Below are 24,752 nucleotides of genomic sequence, written 5' to 3'. Positions count from 1 at the left end.
GTGCGCGCGCACACACACGCTAGAGAGAGAGAGAGGGAGAGGGAGAGAGAGAAAGAGAGAGGGAGAGAGAGAGAGAGAGAGAGTTATAGAAGGTTTTAAAGACATATAAAAATGTGAACAAGCTCTTTGCTATATTATCAGGTGGGCATGCTTAGCTTGTGTGAGCTGAGCTACAAACCAGAGCTATTTATGTTTGAAAGAAATGAGATTATCAATCATCTACATTTTGACTACTGAAAAGCTGAGACTGAAATCTTCCAGGAAGGAGAGAATGATTAACATTGTCACAGTGCCCCATTAAACTGGAAACCTAGAGACTTTGAGCTAGGATTTTAGAAAATTGCATTATTTACAGGATTCTCCCCTCATAGTGAGTGAAAATTAACCACCAATATTCCAGCATCTCCTCATCCCTCTTGGGCCATTATGAGATTTAGGCAATTAATTCACACAGTGTACATGAATTATTTGAAGTGATCATTGCATTTTAGGCAAATAATCACTTTCTTGGTTCGTTTTGTTTGCAAGTATAAGTTATACTTCCTGAAAGGACACCCTCAAACAGATTTCCTAAATGCTTCATTTTCTCCATACTTCACTATTGACCTACTATACATCTCAAATGACCTTAAATATCACTTTAAAATAAACAAGGTTTCCAGGCACTAATTCAGCTCTGAATGGGCTATGAAAAGCTCCAAAGGTATGTGAAAAATTACTGTTATTTTGCTTTTAAAAAAAGGTGATGTCTAAGTGTGTCTGCAATGTTCTAGTGTTTCAAAACACGTACGTAAGTCATGTTTATCTGGAAACCATTTCTTTCTGCTTAAATCATTTATAAATAGGAAATGCTTTGTAATAACTTAAAATAGCTATACATACATAACACTTTTCCTCTCATAATATTTATGATTGGTCTATATTTACCAACATTTATCACATTTTGCAAAATAAAGTAGAAGAGAAACACAATGACTTTATGGCCTTGGAATTCCAGTGACGGGTGACTAACGTGTTTTAAATTCCAGTAAAGTTTATGGTTACATTTCAACAAGTGTCTCTTTCCTTTCTCTTACCTCTACTACCAGTCCAGAGGTTAACGTATAGAAGAAAAATCTTAAGCAAGGTATATGCAACATCAGGGAACAGGAGTTGGTGATTATTTTAAAGGGGTGCCATTCCTAGAGCCAAAACTCCATACTGTAATTTTTATGTGCAATGTGATCTGTTATGTTTAATAACTTGAAGCACTATGAGTTATTATGAGTGCTTCAAGTTATTAAACAAATGTAAAAAAATATGCATATATAAATATATTATAACCAAAATGGCTTTTGACCTTACAACAAATTCATATAAAAACAGATTTTTGGATAAAAACAAAGGAGTTATTTTTTAAGAAGTTGGGCCAGTGTAAAGATTTCATTTAATAGCATAACACGTTTTATATGCAGTTAAAAATCAACGTTTCTTATAACATCCTGCTTTGCTTTAAAAGATAACTGTACTAGGAGAATGAATAAACACTCAGAAATATGCTTTTCTTTGCTACTGGCCAAGAACATTCCTGCATTCTTGTCAGAAAATGTTCACTGGGTACTGCTGACGTTGAGGTGTAGTGTAAGACACCTGGAGAACCCTATAATAAGACCCAGGGGCCCCTAATACACTACCAACCATAGCCTATCAAAACTCCAGCAAAGCGGAAAACTTTTTGCATTGGAGCCAAGGAGGCGCCACGGAATCAAAATTCATCTGGAGTCAGAAAGCATCATTCAACAAGTCCCTCCTACCAGCTCCCAAAGGGATCCAGCAAAGCCATCCCTTAACACTTCCCCACCCCCAGGCTCCCGCCCCCAGCCGCTGCTCAGGGCATCTTGGCCGGCAGAGGGCACCCTCTACCTTCCCTAGCACCGCACTCCCAGCCCTCTCCACCTCCTCGCCCCACCACCCTCGTCCCTCCACCCTGCTCCACCAACGCACACAAACACAGCACCTTCCGACTGCAACTCTAGTTTATCCCAGCGGCCGCGAGACTTTTCTCCCCTGGGGATCCCCCCGGTCTGAAATTCCGCTTCTCTGCCCATGGGGCATAAAGCTCCCATCCCCCGGCTATTTCTTTCCAGGCACAGGTCACTCACCCATTCCTTCTCTCCGACTCTGCATCCCCCGAGACCCACCCGAGTGAGGACATCCCCACCCCACGCCCCACATTCCACCCACCCAGCTTCCCAAAGTCAAAACTTCTACCTCCCTGGAAGGTGTGCCCCAAGGGAGGGGTGCGGGGTGGGACAGGTGTGGGCACAGCAGATCCCGGAGTTCCGCAGCCCCTTAAGGTTCGAGCTGCGAGGGTTTCCCAAGTTTTCCAAGATACACTGGCATCGGACCTGTATCAGTCCTCTTTGGTCTCAGCTCCCGGGGAGCAGATGACTATGTGCCACTGGGATGGAGTTCCCGGGATGGGGATGAGGTCTGAGGGAGCAAGGGGCCCCTCGAAATTTGGGTGGGGACCGCCCAGCCCGTGGGCAAGATTCACATCACAGCACTGACACCGACACCTCAGGTAGGGCCCCCGACAGTTGGCGCCCTACGTCTCTCTCAGGACCCGTCCTCTGCTGGGGGAGGGTTTTGGGGGATCCCAAAGACGCCGTCCTCGCTCCCATCGCGCAGCTCCATGCCTCCCGCAGGCTTTCTCTCCCCCACCTCAGGGCTTCTCGGGGTCCCTCTCCCTCGGGGATTCTGGCTGCGACTCAGGTTCCCGTGATGGGAGGAGAACGCTGCGCAGGAACCACTCCACATCCCTCCTCCTCCTGGAGGGGACGAAAGGAGTTCTGGCCTCTTCCCATAACTTCGGGGGCCCCCTAGCCAACTTTCCCCGGCAGACGGGCGGCTCCTGCGCCAAGCCCAGTGCCTGGTGGTCGCCTACCTCGGGGTCCACACAAAGCTCACGGGTCGCCAGCGGCTGAGTCACATCGTTGTCCGGCTCCTGGCCCCTGCGCCCAGACCCAGTCCCCGTCGCGGAGCCCCACGCCGCCTGCCCCAAAGCAGGGGTGGCAGCTGCAGTTCAAGTGTCTCATCAAAGCCTTGCGAAGAGGAGGTGGGGGTCGCGCGGAGCCCGCTCCTCGGCCCCGCCCGGGAGCCCGCGGAGCTACGGGGTGCGCGGGACAGCGAGCGGGCGGGTCCGCCCGGGTGCGGCGGCGACGGCGACCCGGAGCTCTAGCCTGCGCTTGGAGCTCGGGTCAGACATTATTTAGACCTTCGGTTGAGCTTCGATTGGTCAAACGGCACCGCCCCCCGCCCCCCCCCTCCCCTGGCTCCCCCGCGCCACCGATACCCGTGCGGGGCGGCCGCTTAAAGGGAACGCCGCGCCTTTTCCTCGTCGCCGCTCAGTCCCCGGGACTCCTGGGGCTTCCCAGGCCCGCGCGTCCCGCGCTGCCGGTCCCCTGGAGCCCCGCGACGTAGCCCCGCGAGCCTAACGCCCGCCTAGGGCACCTCCGCAGGACGCACGCGCTGTGCCCACCGCTTCTAGGGGAGCCCTAACCCCCGCCCCGGGGAACCCCGCGTCCCGTGCCCTCGGCGGAAACCCCGGCCGTGCGCGCTGGGGCGGGAGGCAGCGAGTGCAAATCCTGCGCCCCTGGGGTCTAGCTCCCAAGGCTTGAAACTCCCACCGCCCCATCCCAGCACTCAAGTTCAGAGCGAGAGGGCGTGCGTCTCCCCGGCCACAGACACACCTTCCCGCACCACGGAGCTTGCAAACGCGAGCACACAATGAAATCGCACAGAGCTGGGGGGCTATTGGTTTACTCCGCTGCCTTAAACACGCCGGCTTAACAAGAGTTCGCGCACTGACCTCTCCGGAGTTTGCCTAATAGGAATTCAATCAAGATAATAACGGCATTCTTTATTAATGAACACCCCCAGATAACGTTACACCAAGTTACTTGTTCCAGCCAGGAAAGCCGAGGCAATGACAGACCTCACTAAAGCCGCACGCTTTCTAGCCGACCAGAGAAAAGCGGAAAGAGAAAGAAAGAAAGAAAAACCCACCTTTTCAGTCACTACTTGTCAAAGTAAACATCAAGGCAGCTGCTCGGGGGAAGACTTCGGTCCCAAAACTCCCAGGCTCTTTTTCTTCCCCCTACGTTCCCTCTGGTTAAAAAGAAGGGGGGTAGGGGCGAGTATTTGGTGCCCGGTCTCTACTCCTGTTCTACAGCAGAGAAGTTAAATTATTGATAGTGGAAAATGCATGGCGGAGGTAATACTCGCACCCCCTGAACCAGGAGCTCCATTTGACCACGGCAGAGGCAGGGAAATTTCATGCTAGCTCGCCGGGGGGAGCGGCAGCGCCAGCAGTCCTCTCAGCGGTGAATGGGAAAGTGGGTGGGAGTCCACGAGAGGGCTCCACGGTGCCTTGACGTGCGCTGTCATATGATACCTCCGCTGCCTCGAAATAGACACTCTAGTGCACGAATTACCAGAATCAAAATTCAGCGCATTTAAAATGATACATCTTTTATTAGAAGAGTTCCGTTCCAGGCATTGCATGGTTTTGCAGATGTTTCCACTTCCCTCCCTAGCAAACTTACACACATAAACCACCCTTTTAATAATGGACCTTGACAGCAAAGATAAATAAAAAGCCTTCAGTTTTAACGGGTAAGGGGAAGCATTTGGCTCAGTGGATCCTCCCCTCGTCGCCCCCACCCCGCCCCCAACAGAAGAGCAAACAGTCTTTCCGATTCATATTTGCCAGTAGCCGAGAGCCTTGGAGAGAACTGAAGTGGCTAGGGTCCTGAGGACCATTTTCCATTTGCCATAGGACGAGCCCTGTCAACCTTCTACCTTGGTTCCTGCACGAAAGCTGAATATTCTTCCCATTAGTTCGACTGATTCTTAGCCGCTAGTACAGAGACCTTAATATTTTAGAACAAGGAACAATACAGCAATACTTGGAGTCCTTGGACCTGCTCCGAGCATAAAAATCACCTGGGTACCTGTTAAAATGCAGATTTCTCTTCCAGACGTGGTGACTTAGTACGGGTGGGGCGGGATCCAGGGATTCGCATTTAACAAGGACCTCAGGCATTTCGGGGGCAGAAAAATCTGAGGTCACACTATAAGAAACACTCTCTCTTTAGGCGTGCTTAATTTGGTATCAGAGGAATCTCTTATTTCCCCCAAATTTGGGTAGGCAGTTTTGTGTGTATGTGCATTTTTTCTGTAATTTCAAAGAGGCTTGACCTAATAATTGCTGTAAGAATTTCCCTAAACACTCAAAAATTGATTTGGGGAAAGGGGAAGATTTATAAACAGTTTCCTTTCCTGGACCCTCTTGTGGTTATCAAGAATGTGCTGTGGAGCTGAATATGTAATGTTAATATATACTCAGTTCAGTTTACCTAACGGTTTATAGTTAACAAAGTGAGTTCATTTTTATTAGCTGTTTTACAGCTTCTGAAGACTAGCGACAGAAAATATTATTCTCATTTTACAAATGAAGAACCAGAGGCTCAGTGCCATGAAGTAATGTGCCCAAGTTCACACGACTGAACGCCAGAGACAAGATTTCAATGAACTCAGGAACTTCAGCTCGAAACATCCTTGCCTCCTCCACTCCAAAACAAGCGAAACTATCTGTTCCTTGGAAGTGTTATCAGGAAGTGTGATCATTCAGAGCATCTTGGCAAATTGTTGGACTGAGTAGTCAAATTATTCAAATATATGCATATTCTTAGAGTGTCACACATTTAGCTTTGCACCTCTCAGCTTGACAGAGCACGTGACCAACACAAACTACCCTGCTGCACAGATAGTGGAGTTCACTGTAGAATATTGAATGATTGTGAAAGATGCGGGAGAGCCAGAAGCCATAAAGGACAGCGGGCAAGACTCTGGGCTCGGCCACCTCAGAGAACTTCTATATTGATTCCCACGGGTGTAGGCTGAATGCAGACATAATGCCTTTGAACACTGCAAAACAATTTAAGAGGCTGGTTTTATAAGTTAAAAAAAAATATTTGTACTGCTTTATAAAGTACATGAAGAGTTCTACTCTTTAGGCTAACTTCAAACTGATGTTTACTTTCCAACTTTAAATTGGCTTGAAAATGAGTTGTTTCCCCAGGTTTTCAAGCTCAGTTGTAATTTACTTCCTTCCTGAAAAATCTGGCAAGTCAAGAATCTTCTCAGCAATCTTCTCAGTGCTGCGCAGTGAGAAATGACGGGGAATCTTCTACCTGTTAAACTCACATTGCCGCGTCAGCGTTTCTGCTGAAGGAAAACGTGTTCTCATTTCCAAGACTCTGATTGTGTCTGCAGCCGATCTTCATATTTCTACTCTCCCTTGACATTATACAAACACATGTTTGTATCTTTACTTTCCAGTGTGTGGTGCAGTTTTACTGAGGAAAAAGCAGAGGAGTCAGAAGTAGCAGGAATATTCAGAAATAAAAAAAAAAACTTCAAATGCCAATTTAGATAAACCCTTCTGATGAAGCAGACATCTTGACACTTGTAAGTACTTCCAAACTTTCTCATCTGTAATCATAGTGTTACCAGACTTGAAACACTTGCCTTCCTGCCTTAGAAGTACATCTTACATTCAGAAACAGTGACACCGAGATGAAATAAAGTTGTACCAGTGCCTTGCATGGAATTCTAAATATTTTATTGAATTCAGGTAACATATACAGTATTTGAGGTTTAAGATCAACATTTTACAAAATTATTTGCTTATTGTGATCAAGAGTGATACTGAGAAAAATCTTCACTGCCTGAAAAGAAAGTGCTCCCTATTTCACGTTTGTGGGTCTTAAAAAATGAATTTTGACCTTTGTTTATTTTTTGTTATGGTCTAATACTACACTAACCCAGTGTTCTAGAAACACAAAGTTCAGGAAGAAATGTGAATTCCCATTTAGTCTTGCCAGGAAATATATACTTAGCTTCATTACCCAAGTGGGAACAGGGGCTGTAGGCTCAGATTTGACATTGATACACTTTTTTCTATTAATAATTTTAATTGGCTGAGGTCAATTCTAGTATCACTATAAGCTTCTATGTTTAATTATGTTTATTTATGCTTCCTAGTTACTCCTGCCTTCAGACTCCTTGCAAAAAAAGAAGTTGTCTAGAATCAAATAAATTGATTTCAAAACCTGCTGAAAATTGAAGTAATTAGCATAAGGGAAATAATAAGTGAACAGAAAACTCTCCTGCTGAGCAGGGTGGTAAAGGAATTTTCAAATTCACGCTGGATGATGTCAAAGGCCTGATCCAGTGTTGAACTATGTCATTCACAGTCCTCCAAATTATTGAGTAAGGCCTGCCCTGAGAAAAATCTCAGGGGAGAAATAATATACCTATTCATTAGATGACACCAAAATGTGGGGTGTACTCTTCTCCATGAGCTTTTATTGAGCTTTGATATCCTTTGGACATAAGGATGGCTCAATGCCATCCTTGAATGTGTCCAAATTGGTCTACCCCTGTTACAGGAATTATGTAACCAGGTGTGGCCATTAGTGGCAAACAAAAGAAAGGGACCTCAGTAAGACAATGTTAAAAAGGCCAGGGTTAGGACAATCGAACAAGAAGGTAAAAAACTGGCTCCATCTGTGAGAAATCTTTAGTTGGATCAAGAAAAACAGCACAAAAACCATTACCAAACAACTGAAACTAACCCCCAAACACATGAGAGTCATCAATTTGTAACCCTCTGAGTTACCAGATTTTCCCTGAGAACATTTAAAAATGAATGGTGAAGAAATCATTGGTTTACCCATTGTGATGTTTCTGTAAGCATGGTCAAAAGGGATGTGGCTATGGACTTAGGACCAAAGTTACAGCTGGCCATGACAGCTGACTGTGGGATTCATTGGCTTTACTGGGAGAAAAGCCATGGAAAGAATTAGAACTTTTAAACCAGAGGGTTTCAGGACATTGAAGCCAGTTGTAAGGAACAGATTACCTTATTTTTGAGAACCAACTATTGAGGTTGTGTGATGATTTGGGTTAGAGATTTTCTACCATTAAATTTTGTATTCTTCATGGAGAAACTTAGAAAGGTTTGCCAAAAAAGATAACTTAGAAGAAAATAATCACTGAATTTCCCAAAGTCATACGAAAGACTCATGCTAAGAATTCAGCCTATTTTTTATGTGATTCTGAATCTATATAGTGCTTATCTTTAATGGTCTTTTTGATGAAGGACTTGGGCCAGTTGTACAACTGGCTCTCTTGCCCAAGTCCTCAAGATAGCACAACAATGGGGGAAATAAAATCTTCCATAGCATACGTGTGGCAGCAGGGATCAGCTTTCCGATTTGTCTAGCATGCAGAATCATTCGGAAACATCTGAAACTCTTGACTTTTTCAATGGCAGTTTACCTGCAGCTTATTACCTTCACAGTTCCATTCATTCAAATGATGAAAACTGCCTGAGTACCTACCACCAGACACTGCTCATGGACTGTCATACAGGCAAATGAATAAAATACATTTCCTCCTTCTAGGTGCTCAAGTTCTAGAACATAACATCTGTCTTTTAATCCATTTGGACCACTCGTGAATTAGTTAAGGGTAGGAATTTTGTTTTGTTTTGTTTTGCCGTGGTTTTGGTGTATAGAAAGATGAGCATCAGCATGCCCCTTGTGGCCAGGGTGTGGTAGTGATGGACAAGAAACTTGGTCCCAAACCCTCATGGGCACCTAGCAGCTGGGGAGGGCCAACTGACATTCATCAGTGCTCTAGCTATTCTTGGTTAGCAATGTTTTACATAAGTAGACAAAGGGTAAAGGGCTGGGGAGGGAGTAGTAGAGAAGAAATGAGACATAGTTCAGACAAATAGCTTTTTTTGAATATGATTAGGTAGACATAAAGTAGTAGATCCAGAAGAGATCTTAAGAGACTATCTCATTTTCCTCACTAATCATAGGCCTATCATTGCAGACAGGGAAGTAGACTAGTCACCCTATTTCTGAGGACCTTTCTAAGAACCCAGCAATTCTGGTGCTTGGACGTTCTGACTTGCAGCACATTTTTTCCTCCTTGTAATTAATAACTTACTTCATTTCATCCAACCTTAGTGAAGATGGAGAACAGCTGCTTACTAAACTCCTTGTATTATTAAGTCACCACTCAGACTTTTCTCAGAGCAAGAAATCAGATCTCACAACTTTTCTTCATAAACTCCAACTTCCAATCCATTAATCTTTCCCTTGGTCTACCCTGGACCTCCTCCAAGATCTCCATATTCTTCTGAAAATGGGAGCCCCAAGCTAGACATGTGTGTGAAATTATCCAGGGCTCAGGAAACATGGGAGTCTTGAATTATCTGAACACAGCTGTTGGGAAAAAGTAAAGGGAAGATTCAATCAGATTGACAAATCCTCTTCTTGCAACTTAGAGACAGAAGTGGTTGCTTCATGAAAAGATGAGCCTTCTTTTCAAAGTTGTGTCTTCTATCCTTAGTTTTTAGAGGGAGCATTTTTCAAAAGAAACATATCTTGATTAGGACACTTAATTTTAATACTCTCAATAATTCTTTTCCTCTCAATAAAATTGCTTAAGAACAAGTGATTTTTCTGTACTCCACTTAATTTCCCAAGTTGTGGACCTTTAACTGTTAAATTGGGATAGTTTTTATTTTGATGGAATTTTAACGTAATGTGATATAATTTTGATAGCATTGATGTAATTTATTTCAGAAGAAGGTAAGGTCTATGAAACACCATACTACTATTGAAGTCTGAACTTTTCCCTAAATTTGACCATTACCTCTCATTGTTTTTGCATACACAACCTAGTTAAAATAGTGTAAGACTATGTTGAAGTCCATAAAAGTGAATTATGCTAACCTACATGATACCTAGCATTAAGTTTACCTGATTATTTCACTTGTCAAGTATAGCCCTGTTATGACCTCACCATCCATCGTGACCAAATATTTTGGGCCTTCTAATTCTAGAGCCTAGCAGAAACACGGGATCAGCAGAAATAGCACTCCCACTACCCATGGCTGTCTGTTTAGGGCATGTTTAGGGCATTCAATGGCAATGTCACAGTCAACTGGGTAGTCCCAAGAAGAAACTATGCCAGACATGGAACAAAATTAGCACTCCAAAAACAAGGAAGAGAACATTTACTTCCCCTTCATAATATCATTTTGAGAAACTGTCAAAGAACTCTGTGACCAAAAGGAGACTGCCAAGAGTATTTGCTGTAAGTAGGCACTTCTGAAAACTTAGTCTACCAGCGCAGGGCACCAACCAGTGGGAAGTCTAGCTGGACCTAAGAAAGGGCGATGTTGATGCAGACGAATGAGAAAACATAATGTTTCATAAAAGCTGAGGCTAGACAGATGGGGTAAAATGGGAAGTGAATGGTGGAGCACATGCATTTAAATTCCAAGACCACATAACTGCCTTTTAAAAAAATTTTAGCCATATATATATCTACAGATATATATATACACACACACTCATGGAAACTCATTTTTCTCTGATTGGACAGTAGTCATAACCCGGGAGAGGGGACAATGTATGGAAATGAGAGGGCAGATGGTTAGGTATCAAATTTTGGAAGTCAGATGTTGATTCCATCATACAAATTAAATATATTTCTCAGATACAAATTCAGACCATGGTAGGACTTCCATCAAGACAACCTTCATGTTGAATTAGAAAAGTGAAGACCCCCAAACTTTGTTACCAATTTCAAGCTTCTCCCAAAGGCAGTTTAGCATTGAGGATCTTTTATTTCATAGGCATATTTTTCTGGAAGCCTCGGGGAGAGTGAGCCAATACTATCATATATTCTGACTTTAAAAAAAAATTGGCCTATATTTCTGACCTTTTTAATTTAAAGAATGTTCCCACAATAAGTGACTGAAGTCAAGTTGCATGGCTTGTTGCTTTATGTCTACACTGAATGCTAATTTGAATTATCATTCTCACATAATAAACACATTCTTATGGCATTACAACCAGATTGTGGATGTTGATCATCTTACAACTACTTTGCAAGCCAAATTTCCATTGCCTTCCATTTTATCTGCACACGAAACCTAATTAAAGTAAGTAAAAATAAGTTGAATTCCATAAAAGAGAATCATGTTAACTCACATGATAACAATTCATCTAAAAAAATATGTAGACGTTTGATATATACTTGACTATTTGCTTAACTATTTAACGTTTTTTCTAATATTACTTTTTATTGTTGTGTTTTTGGTCATTGATAGTTATTTATGTATATGATTTTGCCCTCTATTCCTAGGCAGAATTTATAAAGTACCCTCCAATTAATTGACATTCAGAAGAGCACAATTTCAGAACAGTATTTAATAATAGAAATTAATCACAAAAGTGGAATTATATGTATAGATGCCATATAAAGAACAATGGGACAGACTTAAAGACTATTTTATGAAAAATGACATGGATTAAATTAGTAAACATTTCCTAACATTTTTTAAGACTAGCGATTCTAATAAATACAATTACTTTTAGTATGCCCCCTTATTTCTTGGTCACTTTAAGGAAAATAAATAATTTTTTTGTTTTGTTTTCCTAGGGAAAGGAGGGAGAAAACTATTAGAATTTAGTTACTGAAAAACAAAAAGCTGTTATCAAATCTCAGGTAAGAATCTAGAACCAAATGAAGTAAGTCAAAACACAGGGAATAATACAGGAACTAAAGAAAATGTGGGGTTGCAGTTCACTTTAGCTAGTGTCTCAATAATTGTAAAGTAACTATGGAGTGCTGAGGAACTTTAAAATAAAATTAGTTTTATCCTATCATTTTGAAATTAGTATTTATTAGCATGCTGTTAACATTTTGTTAATTATACTTATATTTTAGTAATTAATTTCTGTTAAATATAAAACACTTTATTTTGAAAATAAAGATACTTAAAATCTTGTAAAGACTGTCCATTATTTTCTTACGTTTTATTGGAAAACAGAAAAAAGAACCATTGTAATATGATATGGTTTTAAGGCCCCTAATAGTAGTCACTAGTAGTCAAGAGATAGTTTAAACTCTATCATTTTCTGGCCATGTGACCTGGGTAAGTCACTTTACTAGCCCACGCTTGTTCACACAGGTACTACAAGTTCCATAGGAATGGTTGTAGATGTTGAGAGATCTACACTACTGTGTTCTTCAGTTGCTCAATCAATAAAATGAGGGTAGTGGGCTGAAAGCCATGGTTGCCAAGTCTGGCGGTATATCTAGACCTGAGCTCAGAAGGAACAAACGAGTAAGGTGATTTCAGTGCACTAGGGTCACCAATGAACTGGATAGATCATCTGCATGGTGCTTTTTGCCGTGTAAATTTGGACTCCTTTAAGAAACTGCATGTCTTCTGGTACACTAAACTTGGAGCTTATCCCATCATTTTCCCTAAAGTGAGAGCCTCGAGCCAAGGTAAGGATTCATACTCTTTTTAATATTACATAGTTATCTCTGACAAGGCTTTAGGTGGACTTTTTCATACACCAAATGTCATGTAAGATCATCCTTTTCCACTGGACTGGCTTCTGGGACATATCAAATGCATTATGCATTCAGGCCAACTTTCCTGCAAAAATCAGAGTGGGGGCAAGATGAGGCCCCCCCGAGACCCTCACGGCTTTGATTTCTTGCATGACATTGGCAGCTCTGCCAGGACCACTGACTTGTGCTATCTAAGACTTACCAGTATGCATCCAATCCCTTATTTAAAACCACATCTTTCCAGGATTTGCTTTCCAGGAGGAAGATGAATGACACTTCTAAGGAAGATGCCCAAGTAGATGCATAATTCCCTTACCGAGACTATCTCCCAGCTTAGTTTCTAGGGCTGGCCATTCTGGGTTCTCAGTTGATGCAAACACACAAAAGACCCAGATACTGAATCCTGGCATTCTCCCAAATGAGTTGCTATTTCCAGAGAAGCTCCAAGTTTGGAGTGGAGTCTTTGGAGGAAGAACATTGAATTGCACAAGGAAATCCAATAAACATTTTAGTCCCCAACGGGGACTGTAAGCCTTGTAATTATGTTTAGGATTGTGCTTGTCCATCCTCTTCTTTTCCATATCTGTAAACAACATGTTAGCTGTGGAGATTTGTTATCCACTGTGTTTTGGAAGAGGGTGTTCCTCATAGCATCTGCAATATTAGAGTCAGTACCAATTTGAAAAGGCAAATTTATGAAATGGTCTCTAAACACACTAAATCCTAATGTAAACAATTTATAATGTTTCTTACTCAATAACTCTCCGAAGTCAATTAACTTGGAACTGCCCTAAACAAGTTAGGAAATGAGTTAGACATCATCCATTGGGTTGATAAAACAAAGTAAGTGGAAGGAAGAGTGTGCAGGTGAAGAGTTCTAGATACTAATCTTTCTCTTCAGTGAGTATGTACTTATTTCTGGACAACTCTTTTTCCTGCTAGTGTTTTGAACATGACAACAAATATAATAACAACAACTAAGATTGCACAGGGATTTACAGATTTGCTTACTGGTTGAAAGAAAGGGCTTTGTTGACACGGAGTGGTGAACACACAGTACAATTTCCAGTTGATACATTATACGATTATATATCTGAAACCTATATAATTTTATTAACCAATGTCAACCCAATAAATTCAATTAAAAAAAGGAAAGAAAGGGCCTGCAATTGGACAGACTTGGGTTGGAGTCACGCTTAGTCACTTATTGGTTCTGCTAACTTAGGATAGTTAATTTATTTTCTTAAAGATTTTATTTATTTATTTTTAGAAAGAGGGGAAGAAAGGGAGAAAGAGAGGGAGAGAAACATTGATGTGAGAGAGAAACACTGATCACCTGCCTCTCGCATGCACCCCGACCAGGGACTGAACCTGCCACCCAGGCGTGTGCCCTGACCCAGAATCAAACTAGTAACATTTCGCTTTGTGGGACAATGCCCAACCCACCGAGCCACACCAGCCATGACAGAACACTTAGTTTATTAACTGATGCCTCCATTTCCTTACTTTAAAAATGAGAATAATAATAATCTCTGCCTAGAAAGATTGTTGAGAGGTTTCAATTAACTATGAAAATGTAGAATGCTCACCACAGTGAACTCAATTTAGATTTCGTTATTAATTTACTTGATCCTCATGAAACACTTCAAGTACTGTCACTCTCTCCATTTTGTTATTGTGAAAACAGGGCTTCAAACAGGATTGGTGACAATTAGTGGTTCTAAAGTCTTTCATTGGTTAGCAAAGATTCAGCATAGTTCTACAACAGCCCTTGTGGCCATTACTTTGAGACTCTCAGCCATCTCAAGGGGTTGTGGTGAAGGTCGTGCAACAGAATGTATGTGCAAATGTAAAAATGGGAGGCCCAGACCAAATCTGGGTGGTAGCTGTTAGATAGGGAGACACAGTTTTATAATGGACTTTGGACCCAGAAAATTTCAGGTTGAATTTTAACTTTTCTGATTAAAATTTGCTATATAATTTTGGGTAAAGTAAACTCTCTGAGTTCCAGTTTCATTATTGATACAATTAGAATGTAAATCTATCTCAGAGAGATGCTTTGAGGGTTAAATAATAATAAATGTCAAATGCAAAGCAAAGAACTTGGTGCTGGACCAATGCAAAATAAATGTTATCCTATTTCATCATAATTTGCATATACTTTCCATAGTATAGTATTAATGACAAAAATAAAGTCTTTATAGTCTGTTGAGGTTCGTGAAGTCATACCAGGTATCTATGGCACTGCTGAGTTAATGACCAGAGTCTGAACTTTTTCTCTTTTTCAATAGAGTCATGGATTTCTCGGGCAGTAGGCTCGTACTGGAGGAGGTATTAAGGATAAATTTTAGAGTAATAGCAAGTTCAGTCAATACAAATGTGTCTACTACACTCCAACCATCTCATCAGTTGGTTCTGTCTCCACTTGGCAACTTGTTTAAGGGCAAAGGTGAGTTTTAAAAGTTTTATTCAAATGCCAGTTTTCTTTTGCCCTAAAGGAAAACTCAGTGACCAGTTCTGAAAGGCTACAAGTGTTCAGTTGTCAAACATGCTTGGGAAATGCTGCAGAGTAGTATTCACAGATTTTGTCACCAATAGAAATCATAGACACCTTCATGTCCCATGTCAGCTGTTCTAGATATCTTAAAATACATTGTGCTTTTCACTACTTTGAAACTATGGTATTTACCTTACTGCCAGATCTTATTTAGGGCATTAAGAAGTACTAAATTACTGTCATAAATATACTATTTTTTAAAGATTTTATTTATTTAATTTTTTTTTAGAGAGAGGGGAAGGGAAGGAGAAAGAGGGAAACATGGATGTGTGGTTGTCTCTCACACGCCCCCTACTGGGAAGCTGGCCCACAAACCAGGCATGTGCCCTGACGGAATTAAACAGGCAACCCTTTGGTTTGCAGGCAGGCGCTCAATCCACTGAGCCACACCAGCCAGGGCCATATACTATTTTTTTTATTTTTAAGTGTATTTCAATGTAATTGGCTTCTTTTATAATCTTATTATTTGTATTTTTCATTTACAAGCATTATTCTGAGAAGGGTTTACATAGGCTTGACCTGACTGCCAAGAAAGTGGAGTCCATGGCACAAAAGTGCTTACGAAGCCCACGTTAACTGAACATTGCCCAAGGAGCAAAAATAGCAAGGTCTTTCTTACACATTGATTATGGAAGTTGTTAAGGAGAAAGAAGTCTTTACTAGAGGAGGAAGGTAAAAGCAGAAGAAAACATTGTTTTCTACCAAAGTAACCAGAAAAATAATGGGCATGGACAGTAGAGACCGGTCTTAATGGACAATTGGCCCTTGAGGAATACTCACAGAAAGGACTCTTTGATTCAAAAACCCCTGTGTAAATACTAACCCTATTTTGGTTTCCTTTTTTATTTCTCTGCTCAGTTTTCTTCACAGTCTCTTTCTCTCTTTTCTGTTCACTTACTCTGCAATATCCTATTCAAAAAGCTTTAGATATTGTATTTTTCAGACTATATGATGCACTGGACCATAAGACGCACCTAGGTTTTAGAGGAGGAAAATAAGAAAAAAATTTTCAAAGCAAAAAATGTGGCCCTGCTCCTGAGACCTCGCTCCACCGCCACTCTTCCCCACCAGCAAGCCAGGTAAGCTACATTCGGACTATGAGACGCACCCCCATTTTCCTCCCAAATTTGGGGTGGAAAGTGCGTTTTATAGTCTGAAAAATACAGTACTTATGGAGCCTCTACAATCACCCAAGCTGGGTATTTCTTCCCACAGACACCTTTCTACCTAGGGAGAGTGAGTAGTTACTATGTTCCTTGAAGCTGGAGATAATATAGATCAGTTCTAACTCCTTGTGGTTCTGATGCATATGGAATTTAGCATGTTCTGAAGAAACTTCTAGATTTTGTAACATCCTAACATGTAATCTGGGCACAAAGATCTCAGAGTATTTTCTTCTATTCTTTAGGGCAATTGATTAGATTTCCCTTTCCCAGTGTGGGAGGATTTTTGAGAGCATTGAACATTCACTCAGAGGTTAAAAATCAACAAAGTACTTTCTATCGGCTGTGGTCATCCAGAAAATGCTCACAACTGGTCAAAATGTCTCACATAGGCCGTATGTATCTCCTAGCTTCACATGGAACTATTAAATTTGGAGGTCACGTGTTGCTAAACTGCTGGTTTTTTTGAAACTAGACTAGTTTTTTATTTTTAAAAATACTTTGAAATATATTTTGCCATTTATGTAGAATAGAATTCAAGAATGATGTCTGTCATCCCCAGTGCATCGGAAGTTCTTTTAAAGATGGCATCTTTATAAAAGTCAATAGCTGCCTCATCAAAGGGCAGTCACATCCAGTGTGGGTGGCTGTGCCAATTGTTTTTTGAACTACTGCAGCAATCTAGCCAATCCCAGGGAATGGCTTGCAGCCTTTCTACACCCACATTTTTTCTTAATTATCTCCACCAGGCTGAGTTAGCTAAGGACAGATCTATAGCATTTCCTGGATGTCAAAATGCCCACACACCTTCTGCAATCCTTGGGCCACCAGCTCCCTTTCACGTTTCTCCTGGGTGGTCAATTCAATTACGTATTATCATGTGTATATAATGCATTATTCAGGACAATGTCAGGATGTAATATCTTTGATTTTAAAAGGCAATAACCTGAAAAATTAGAACTTCTGCTTGCCCAAAGAAAGTAGGCAGAAGTTTGAGATCATTGTTCAAATTAAGACTTTCCAAGTCATCATTCCTCAGAAAATAATAGCTTCAATATCTAGATTGTTTCTATGCTGGGTTCAAATAGCTGCTTTGACTTTTCATAATGTATTTCTTAACCAGTTGATGGCACCCAAGATAGTAAATCATGAAAAGGTAGGGTGACTTAGGCCTTACTTTCCACCAAGAAACAGTTATCCATCCTATCACCCAAATTTGGAACTAAAATGGTATTTAGAGTTTATCCCAAGGACATCCTCCTTTTTTTAATGTGAAATAGAGATCAAGAGAGACTAATTCATTTTTTTTCCAGTTACTAGCAACTAGTGGGGGGCAAAACTTGAACTCAGGCTTTTAATCTGGTTCCCTGTGTTCTCATAAAAAGGTAAGACTCCAGAAGTCTGTCCTCTTTTGGAGAACAGGGCAAATTAAAGGACTAGTAATGTCTCTAAGCTATAAGCTCCACCAAGATAGGTACCACTCAGTCTTGCTCATTGATGAATCCCCAGATTACTGGCACATAATAGGATGTGAATTAGTGCTTATAGAATAAAATTATAAATGTTAGATCTATAGAAAGTATACTTTTTGGGCCAAGTGGAAATTGACCAGTCAAGCTCATGATGCCCATAAGTATCAGAATATCTACCAAGATAAGCAAGATCCCAGGCATCCTCCTCTGGGATGAAATTCCAGAGGGTTCCAAGAAAGCAATTCAGCAAGTATTCATACGTCAGATATGGGCGGGGCTGTGACCTTTGAGAACTTTTCTAGCCCTCAGATTCTGACTCACAAGTAAAAGTGAAATACTTCTTGACTTTGGCTCTTCCTATTCTCTGTATTTTGTTTTTGGTTTTTTTTTTGGGGGGGGGGGGGATAATAACTGACTGTGCCTTAGGTGGTGTGTCAACTCCAGGATTCCTGCCTTCTTTGAGACTCTTACTGTGGGAGAGTGAAAGAATGCCTTAGGAAGGAAAGGTGACAAGTTGGTTAAATACTTTTCCTTTAGGCCCGCAACATTTTGGAAAGTCTTTGTAGATCACTTTAAAAAAAAAAATAAAGAAATCAAAATAGGAGGAAGTAATGCCTACAACCCCTTCAGATGCCTGAATTGGGTCTGGAGAAGAACAAGTACAGTCCTTTATATTTGAAGAAAATATTCTGAGTCAGTTTCCACCTCTTCCTGGCAGTGGGTTCTTGGACAACTCTGAACCTGAGTTTTGTCACCTGTGAAGGGTGACTGATGGGTCCTGCCCCACGCAATTGCTGAAGCCATCAAATAAGGAAACCTGTAAAGAGTTTTCAAAGCAGTGTATGTATGCTAATATTACTAGGAAACACAAATAAAGTCTGCCTTACAGCAGAATTCTTTACAGGACTCTTTCAGAATGTTGGAGAAAGAGAGAGAAAATCAATCAGAATTTTAGAAAACTCAGATTGAGCATTCCAGAAATTGCCAAATGAGAACGAATGCAAGAAGCAAGATTAAAATTTTGATTTTTGTACTCTGGAGTTTTGGGGTATTAGTCTCCATGGAATACGCATATCTTTCTCAAGAAACGCTTGTTAAAGCAGTAGCTTTAACTTCCAAAGTAAAGGAAGCAAGATTTCATTTTTAAAAAATTATGGTCACTTGTAAGCCAAAGGGGGGAGAAAATTTTCTTATTGTTTAAGAATTTAATCTTTCTTCCCTTAAAGGCATCTCCCCTCTCCACTTCCATAAGATGCAATAAATAATAAGCTCTCACTAAACACTAATGTTTATTTTTATTAAGTACCACTCACAGTACTTTGCATGGATATGGCATGCAAATTTAAGAGACTAACTGCTTATTAAACTCACTAGAAAACACAGAGACAAACATAGATGCACACACACACACAGCAGTAGCAGATCAGCAGGGAAAGATCCCCGCCAAAGAAAGATAATTTGAGATACTTCTGAGGTAGCAGTTGTAAAATTAAAATAGGCAACTCATTAAATTATCCACAGAGTGAAAAGAAAACTACAAAAATAGATATTTTTTCTGGCAAGTCAGTGCTTTTCAGAACAAATTTAGTTTTAAGCAAAATCTTAAAATCGGATGATATCAGTTCATATTCGTTAGAATCATTTAAATGGTTGGATTAGTCGGTCCTAATTAAAAGCAAAGATTAGCTCCACTGGCATTTGGTAGAAGTATATTTTATAAAAAAATATGTTCAGTTAGACATCATTTTAACTGACAGATTGTAAGCAATTTGATTGAGTGAATGTTATTTGAGCAAGTTGGAGGCCTGGTCCCCAAATCACAGAATTAAAAAGAAAACCCTTTGTAAGTCATGTCTCAATGCTGACTTTTTCTCATTTTTATTTGTTGGTTTTTGTGGCTGATTATCTATTTTGTGGTCATCCAGGCCCTTGCCTCTCACATTGGCTGATTTGGGAATGTTGTTTCTTACTAAAGCTTCCCCTAGAGGACAGGCCAGGAAAAGGAAAGAAGCTAAATTCAGTAGCTTCTCCTCTTATTAAGAATTTAGATTAGAGAATTGACAGGGAAATAGTCTGGCAAATGAATGAAGCTTATGTATGTTGATTTTAGATCTTTTAAAGGTCATGCTTCCCATTTACATTGATAGGCAATTGACAAATGATATTTTGTAAGCCAACAACAACAAAAAAACAACTACCAACACGTGTTTTTAAATTCCCTACTTACTGCCTTGACCATACAAAGTAGATGATATTTAAAAATAACTGGTCCTCTGGTTCAGTCAAATGAAAATGCTGTATGCAATGCTGTATGCAAAATGCTGTATGTCATAGTGATGCCTCCCACTCACGGAGTGTCTGCTTCCCACTTTGCAAAGCCCTTTCAGACATTCTCATCTATCCTCCGAAAATTGCTGTGTTGTAGGTCTTACTACCAATGACACTGAAAAAGCTACAGGCAGGATGAATATATTTCCATCTGAATTAATACTGATATATTCCATTGGGGGAGCTAAACCAAGCTAAAATTTCATGCACAGAAATATGCAAGACCAGGAGGTACAGAAGTAAGCGAGGTTACTGTTATTCTTTTTGAGGTTAAAAATATCCCCTCCTCCCTCTCTTTCCCCTCCTCCTTATCACCTTCTAATCTCATCTGCTCTTAAACAGGACCATTGAAATGCCTTGCTGTCGTGCTCTGTATAAATACACATAAACAGTGACTATCAGGTGCACCACTCTTAAAGTGGCATCTATTTCCAGTACATTTAGGTGAAACCATTTCATCTCACAAGTCGAGGATGTACGTGTGATTGTGAGAGAGGACGATGACGTGACGCTTTTGAGGTTTATTTAAGTTGGTACAGATCTCGAGGTTCAAAGAATTAAGACTGTTAAGCATTTTCTCTCTTTGCCTCCCAGAGACGTGAAATCTGCAATTTTCTCGCTTCCACTGTCAGATAAATTGACAAGTCGACTAAAAGGATAATATTCCCTTAACGATGCATTCATTTGAAACCCTAGCAACTGTATTAGGCAGCAGCGAGTATTCGCTAGCAAGGAATCTCGCGGAGAGAGGGAACTCTACAATTTAGAGTGACAGATGATTTTTTTCTCATCCATCAAGTCTCCTCAAAATGTCACAATATTTACACCTCTTCCTTGGTGCATTAGAATCCAGAGACTGGCAGGCAGAAAAAATAGATCCGACCAGTTGCCGCTTGATTGGGCAAGAGCAACGGTTGCACCTTTAAATTCGGCCCCTCCATTCCCCGTGCCGCCCCCCTTCTCGGGATTTTGCAATAAATCTCCCAGTTCTGCGTTCAGCCCTGCAGATCCGTATTTAAAACAGCACCATCTGGGAAGGGTGGGTGGCGATGGTGATGCGGGCTCCTTGGAGTTCCTTTGCAGCACGCTTGGAATTGCATCAGACTGATCAGAAATCCCCCCGCCCCCAAGCCCAGCCCCTCCCGCCGCGCTCCCCTCCCTGCCCCTCCCCTTCCCTCCTTTCGCGTAGATCTGACTGAGAAAACGACTGGATCTCGGAACAATCTGTGCCCCATTCGCTGCTGGCTTGCTCCGTAAACCCTGCCCTACGCTCTCTTTGTGTGCTGAGCAGCCTATCACCGTCATCTGATTCTAGTGCCTTTTTTTTTATTTTTTTTCCTTCTAAATCTCCACAATATCCTCGCGTTGCCTATGAATCCGTCCTTTCCACTGAGCAGAGTGGTGATTCTTTGGCTCACTAGAAGAGTCAAGTCTTGAGTTTCGGAAATAGGTTTTCCCTACGATTCCCCCACCCCCACTCCAAGCCCTAGCCTCTTAATTAAGAAGGGCTGATCCAGGAAGGAAGAGTCCAAACGCCCAAGCCCTGGGGCGAAAACTGCCGGAGCTCCGCTGGGCGGCGCGAACAAAGGGCTCGGGAAGGGGGTGGGCTGAGGTCTGTAGAAGTGTGGAGAGGTTGGTGGCCCCCGAGCAGGGGAGCGCAAGTCCCTGGGCTCCCAGAGGAGGGGCAGGAGGACAACGCTCCTGCGCGCTCTGGCCGCTCCGGCTCCCCTAGGGGCCAGGCGGGGGAGGCAGAACGGAAGGCTGGGAGGCTCTGAAAAGCTCCGATCCGCCCCCGCCACCGGCCCACTCGTGCGGCGGCGGTAGCCCCGCCGCTAGCCGGCCGCCCTCCGCCCGCGCCTCTGGGAGCCAACTCGCGGTGGCTGGGCGGACCGTGCGCCCAGCTGATTGGTGGCTCTGTCCAGCCGCCGCGCGGAGTGTTCTCCACCGCCTCCAGCCGCCGGGGCCCCCTCCCAGGGCCCATTCCCTAGCTCTCGGGCCCGGAAGGCACCTTCTCCTCCCAAGCAGAGGCCCCCCCTTCCTTAGTTACCCGGACTGACTCGGACCTAGGCTCAGAGAGGCATCCGGCCCGGCGGGGGAGCGGAGCGCTGTCTCGGCGGCTCCCCTTCCCTGGAGAAAGCGGGAGCCCTCTAAGGCAGCGCCCGAAACTCGTGGGGAGGGAGGGGGACAAAACACCAGAAAGAAACACCCAGCGAGGCATCAGGGCGACGGAGGGGAAGAGATAGAATGAGGAAGGGATGGAGGCAGAAGGAGGGGGCGGGGTGGAAGAAGGGGGGGGCGGGAAGGAGGAAGGGAGGGAGAGAGGGAGGGATACCGAGAGAATGAATCCTTCTCACTAGAAGAGCTGAAATTACCTTGATTCATTTTGTGTTGGAAATTTAACGTTACCTCCTACCCTCTCCTCAACCTCCACCTCCCCTTTCCTCACCGCACACTACCTTCACCGCCTCATTCTAAATGGTACAAAGTCAAAATTTAGGAAATCGAATGTTGTGTAAAAGCTTCATAATTAGTAATGAATCTACTGTATACACACACACACCGGCAAAAAGAACGGAAAAGAAGGAGGTGAAAGGGAGAAAAAGAGAGAGAAATCTTACATTTGAGTCAGACATTTGCAGGTCCAAGTTAACTAAACTCATCATATTCGCAGGAAGACCGAACAGACTAAATGAACCTCTTTTTCCCCCCTTTTCTCTTTACCCCCAAGGCTTTCACCTAGGGCAATTCAAACTGGGCAAATAGCAAGAAACAACCCCCATTTCACGCTCTCTTTCTACCTCCTCCCCTCTACCATGGATCCTCTCTGGAAGATCGATTATCAAAATAGCTCAAGAATTGGGGTTGCGGGGGTCCCCGCCCCGGTGCTTACCTTCTTTGCGGTTTACACCACCCCGGTGGCTAGATCCTGGAGATAAACACTTGCATTTCCCAAAGTTAACCCAGTATACCAACCCGGAGCTTGCCAAGAGTCTATTCCAGCCTACACCGCTAGGAAGCCAACTTCAGTGAGCTCAATGAGGGGACCAAACTGGGGCTCGCTTTCCAAATGCTCCACTCCAAAATCCGACTCTTCAGCCCCGATCTCAGTGCCAGCCGAACCTCAGAAAAAACGCTTCTTAAGGGCGACACGGGGCTGGCTTTACTGCGTGGCCAAGACGGCTACCTGGAATACCACCACCTCGGACAAACCCGTTGGTTCTGTCCAAGGTGCTGAATGGACTCTGATCGCCCTGATTACACATTACACACCGCCGGCGCAGCAGGAAGAAAAGGCTAAAAAAAAAAAATCTCTAATTAAGTGATACTTGATATTGCTCTGGACGGTTTCTTCCACTTCCTTACGTTTTGTCACGTGCGGATGGCTTTGCCAAAGCCATCCTGTTAATAGTTGATCACATGTTGATACGACCCTTTTCTTCTATGATAGGATTACCGGTTTCATTATTGGTGATATGCTCTTCTGACTTATTTCTCTCCCACCAACCCCACCCCCCATTTGCACCCAAACTCCCAGTCTCTACCCCATACTTACCCCCACTCCACTCCAACCCCAACCTCTAATAACATTATGGTTTTTAGGTGAAAAGTAACCCCCCCTTGCGAATGTCAATTACATGCCCATTTATAAATCATAGAATATGCTCATACACCACACATATAGAGGCAAAGGAAAAATGCAGGAAGGCTGGGAGAGAAGCATCAGCCTTGAACAGCCAATATAACACACACACACACCCCTCTCCAGCTCCAAGTTTGTTCCACGCAGTTCCACATTGCTGTGTTAAATCTCAAATGATTCCATTTAAAGTTGCACTGTGTAAAAACCCGATTCTCCTGGCCTGAGTAGCTGCTGTTCTTTGGCGTGTGAAATGCTAGGAAGAGCTGTGTTATGCCCGTTGTTAAGCAACATGTCAAGATTTTTCAATTATAATACAGGGTTTATTGCTACTCACCATTGTGCCTTTGCTGTCCTGGAGACTCAAGTGTCTTAAAATCCCGTCTCCCCAACAGATGCTGGAAGGTAATGTGTCTTGTTTGAAGTCATCATGTGAGAAGTTCGGCTTTGCTCAGTGGATCGCCCACCACTTGGTGTGACTTATGAATCTAATAACCCTTTGCAATATCCGCAAGCTTAAACTCTCAACCACCTTGGCGACTACAGAAGACAAAGCAACTGGCATCGATGTTGAAAAACCTACAGATTTACGCAAACGTCCTCACTCGGAGAGACACGTTTCCTTTTGAGTTCTTTCGCGATTCTAATGAATGAGCGAGGTTACCAATGACTGCCCAACTGCCCTGCTATGTAGCCGTTGGTTCCTGGATCTGCCTTCCCACCGGCCGTCACTGGGTCCTGGTACAGAAAGTTCCCAGGGAAAGTGAGGAGTTTCAGGGTATCCTCATAAAAATAGCTCAGCCTGATCACCGCTCCCTTGCCCACTGCTCAGGTCACACCCGGGGCTCTGGAAAAGCTAAGCTCGGCTCGGGAGATTTCTCTGTCGCCAGGTAAGAAAACCTTTGCCTCGTCAGGCTAGGGCGGGAAGACCGCTGGGGAACTTGTTGCTTATCAGCGCCAACAGGCTACCGCTTTAATAATAATGCCAGAAAAACGCAGGGGGTGGGGGCGGGGGGGGGGTGGCAACGAAGACAACTAACTATCCATGCTATTTACGTGACCAACTCACTGTGACTCCCTTGGTATAAGGGAAACTT

General features: G+C 42.7%; 1 protein-coding gene across 4 annotated transcripts in view; it reads right to left on the bottom strand.

The window, feature by feature from the left end:
* BDNF (brain derived neurotrophic factor) overlaps positions 1–24,309 on the bottom strand; it is a 55,061-nt gene extending 30,752 nt beyond the window's left edge. The window contains exon 1 of one of the 4 annotated variants that reach the window (XM_024558903.3): positions 23,993–24,309. In XM_024558903.3, the coding sequence (XP_024414671.1) occupies positions 23,993–23,995 (3 nt within the window). In that variant the 5' untranslated portion in view covers positions 23,996–24,309. Of the gene's footprint in view, positions 1–2,926; positions 3,212–4,047; positions 4,354–22,908; positions 23,236–23,992 lie in introns of those variants that run through there. The other 3 variants (XM_071221417.1, XM_071221416.1, XM_024558904.4) reach the window with 3 other exon arrangements.
* Positions 24,310–24,752: the final 443 nt, after the last annotated feature.

Source organism: Desmodus rotundus, chromosome 5 (assembly GCF_022682495.2).
Source record: "Desmodus rotundus isolate HL8 chromosome 5, HLdesRot8A.1, whole genome shotgun sequence".
Classification (NCBI taxonomy): domain Eukaryota; kingdom Metazoa; phylum Chordata; class Mammalia; order Chiroptera; family Phyllostomidae; genus Desmodus; species Desmodus rotundus.
Note: the sequence above shows the minus strand (reverse complement) of the source record. Positions and strands in the feature narration are given on the sequence as shown.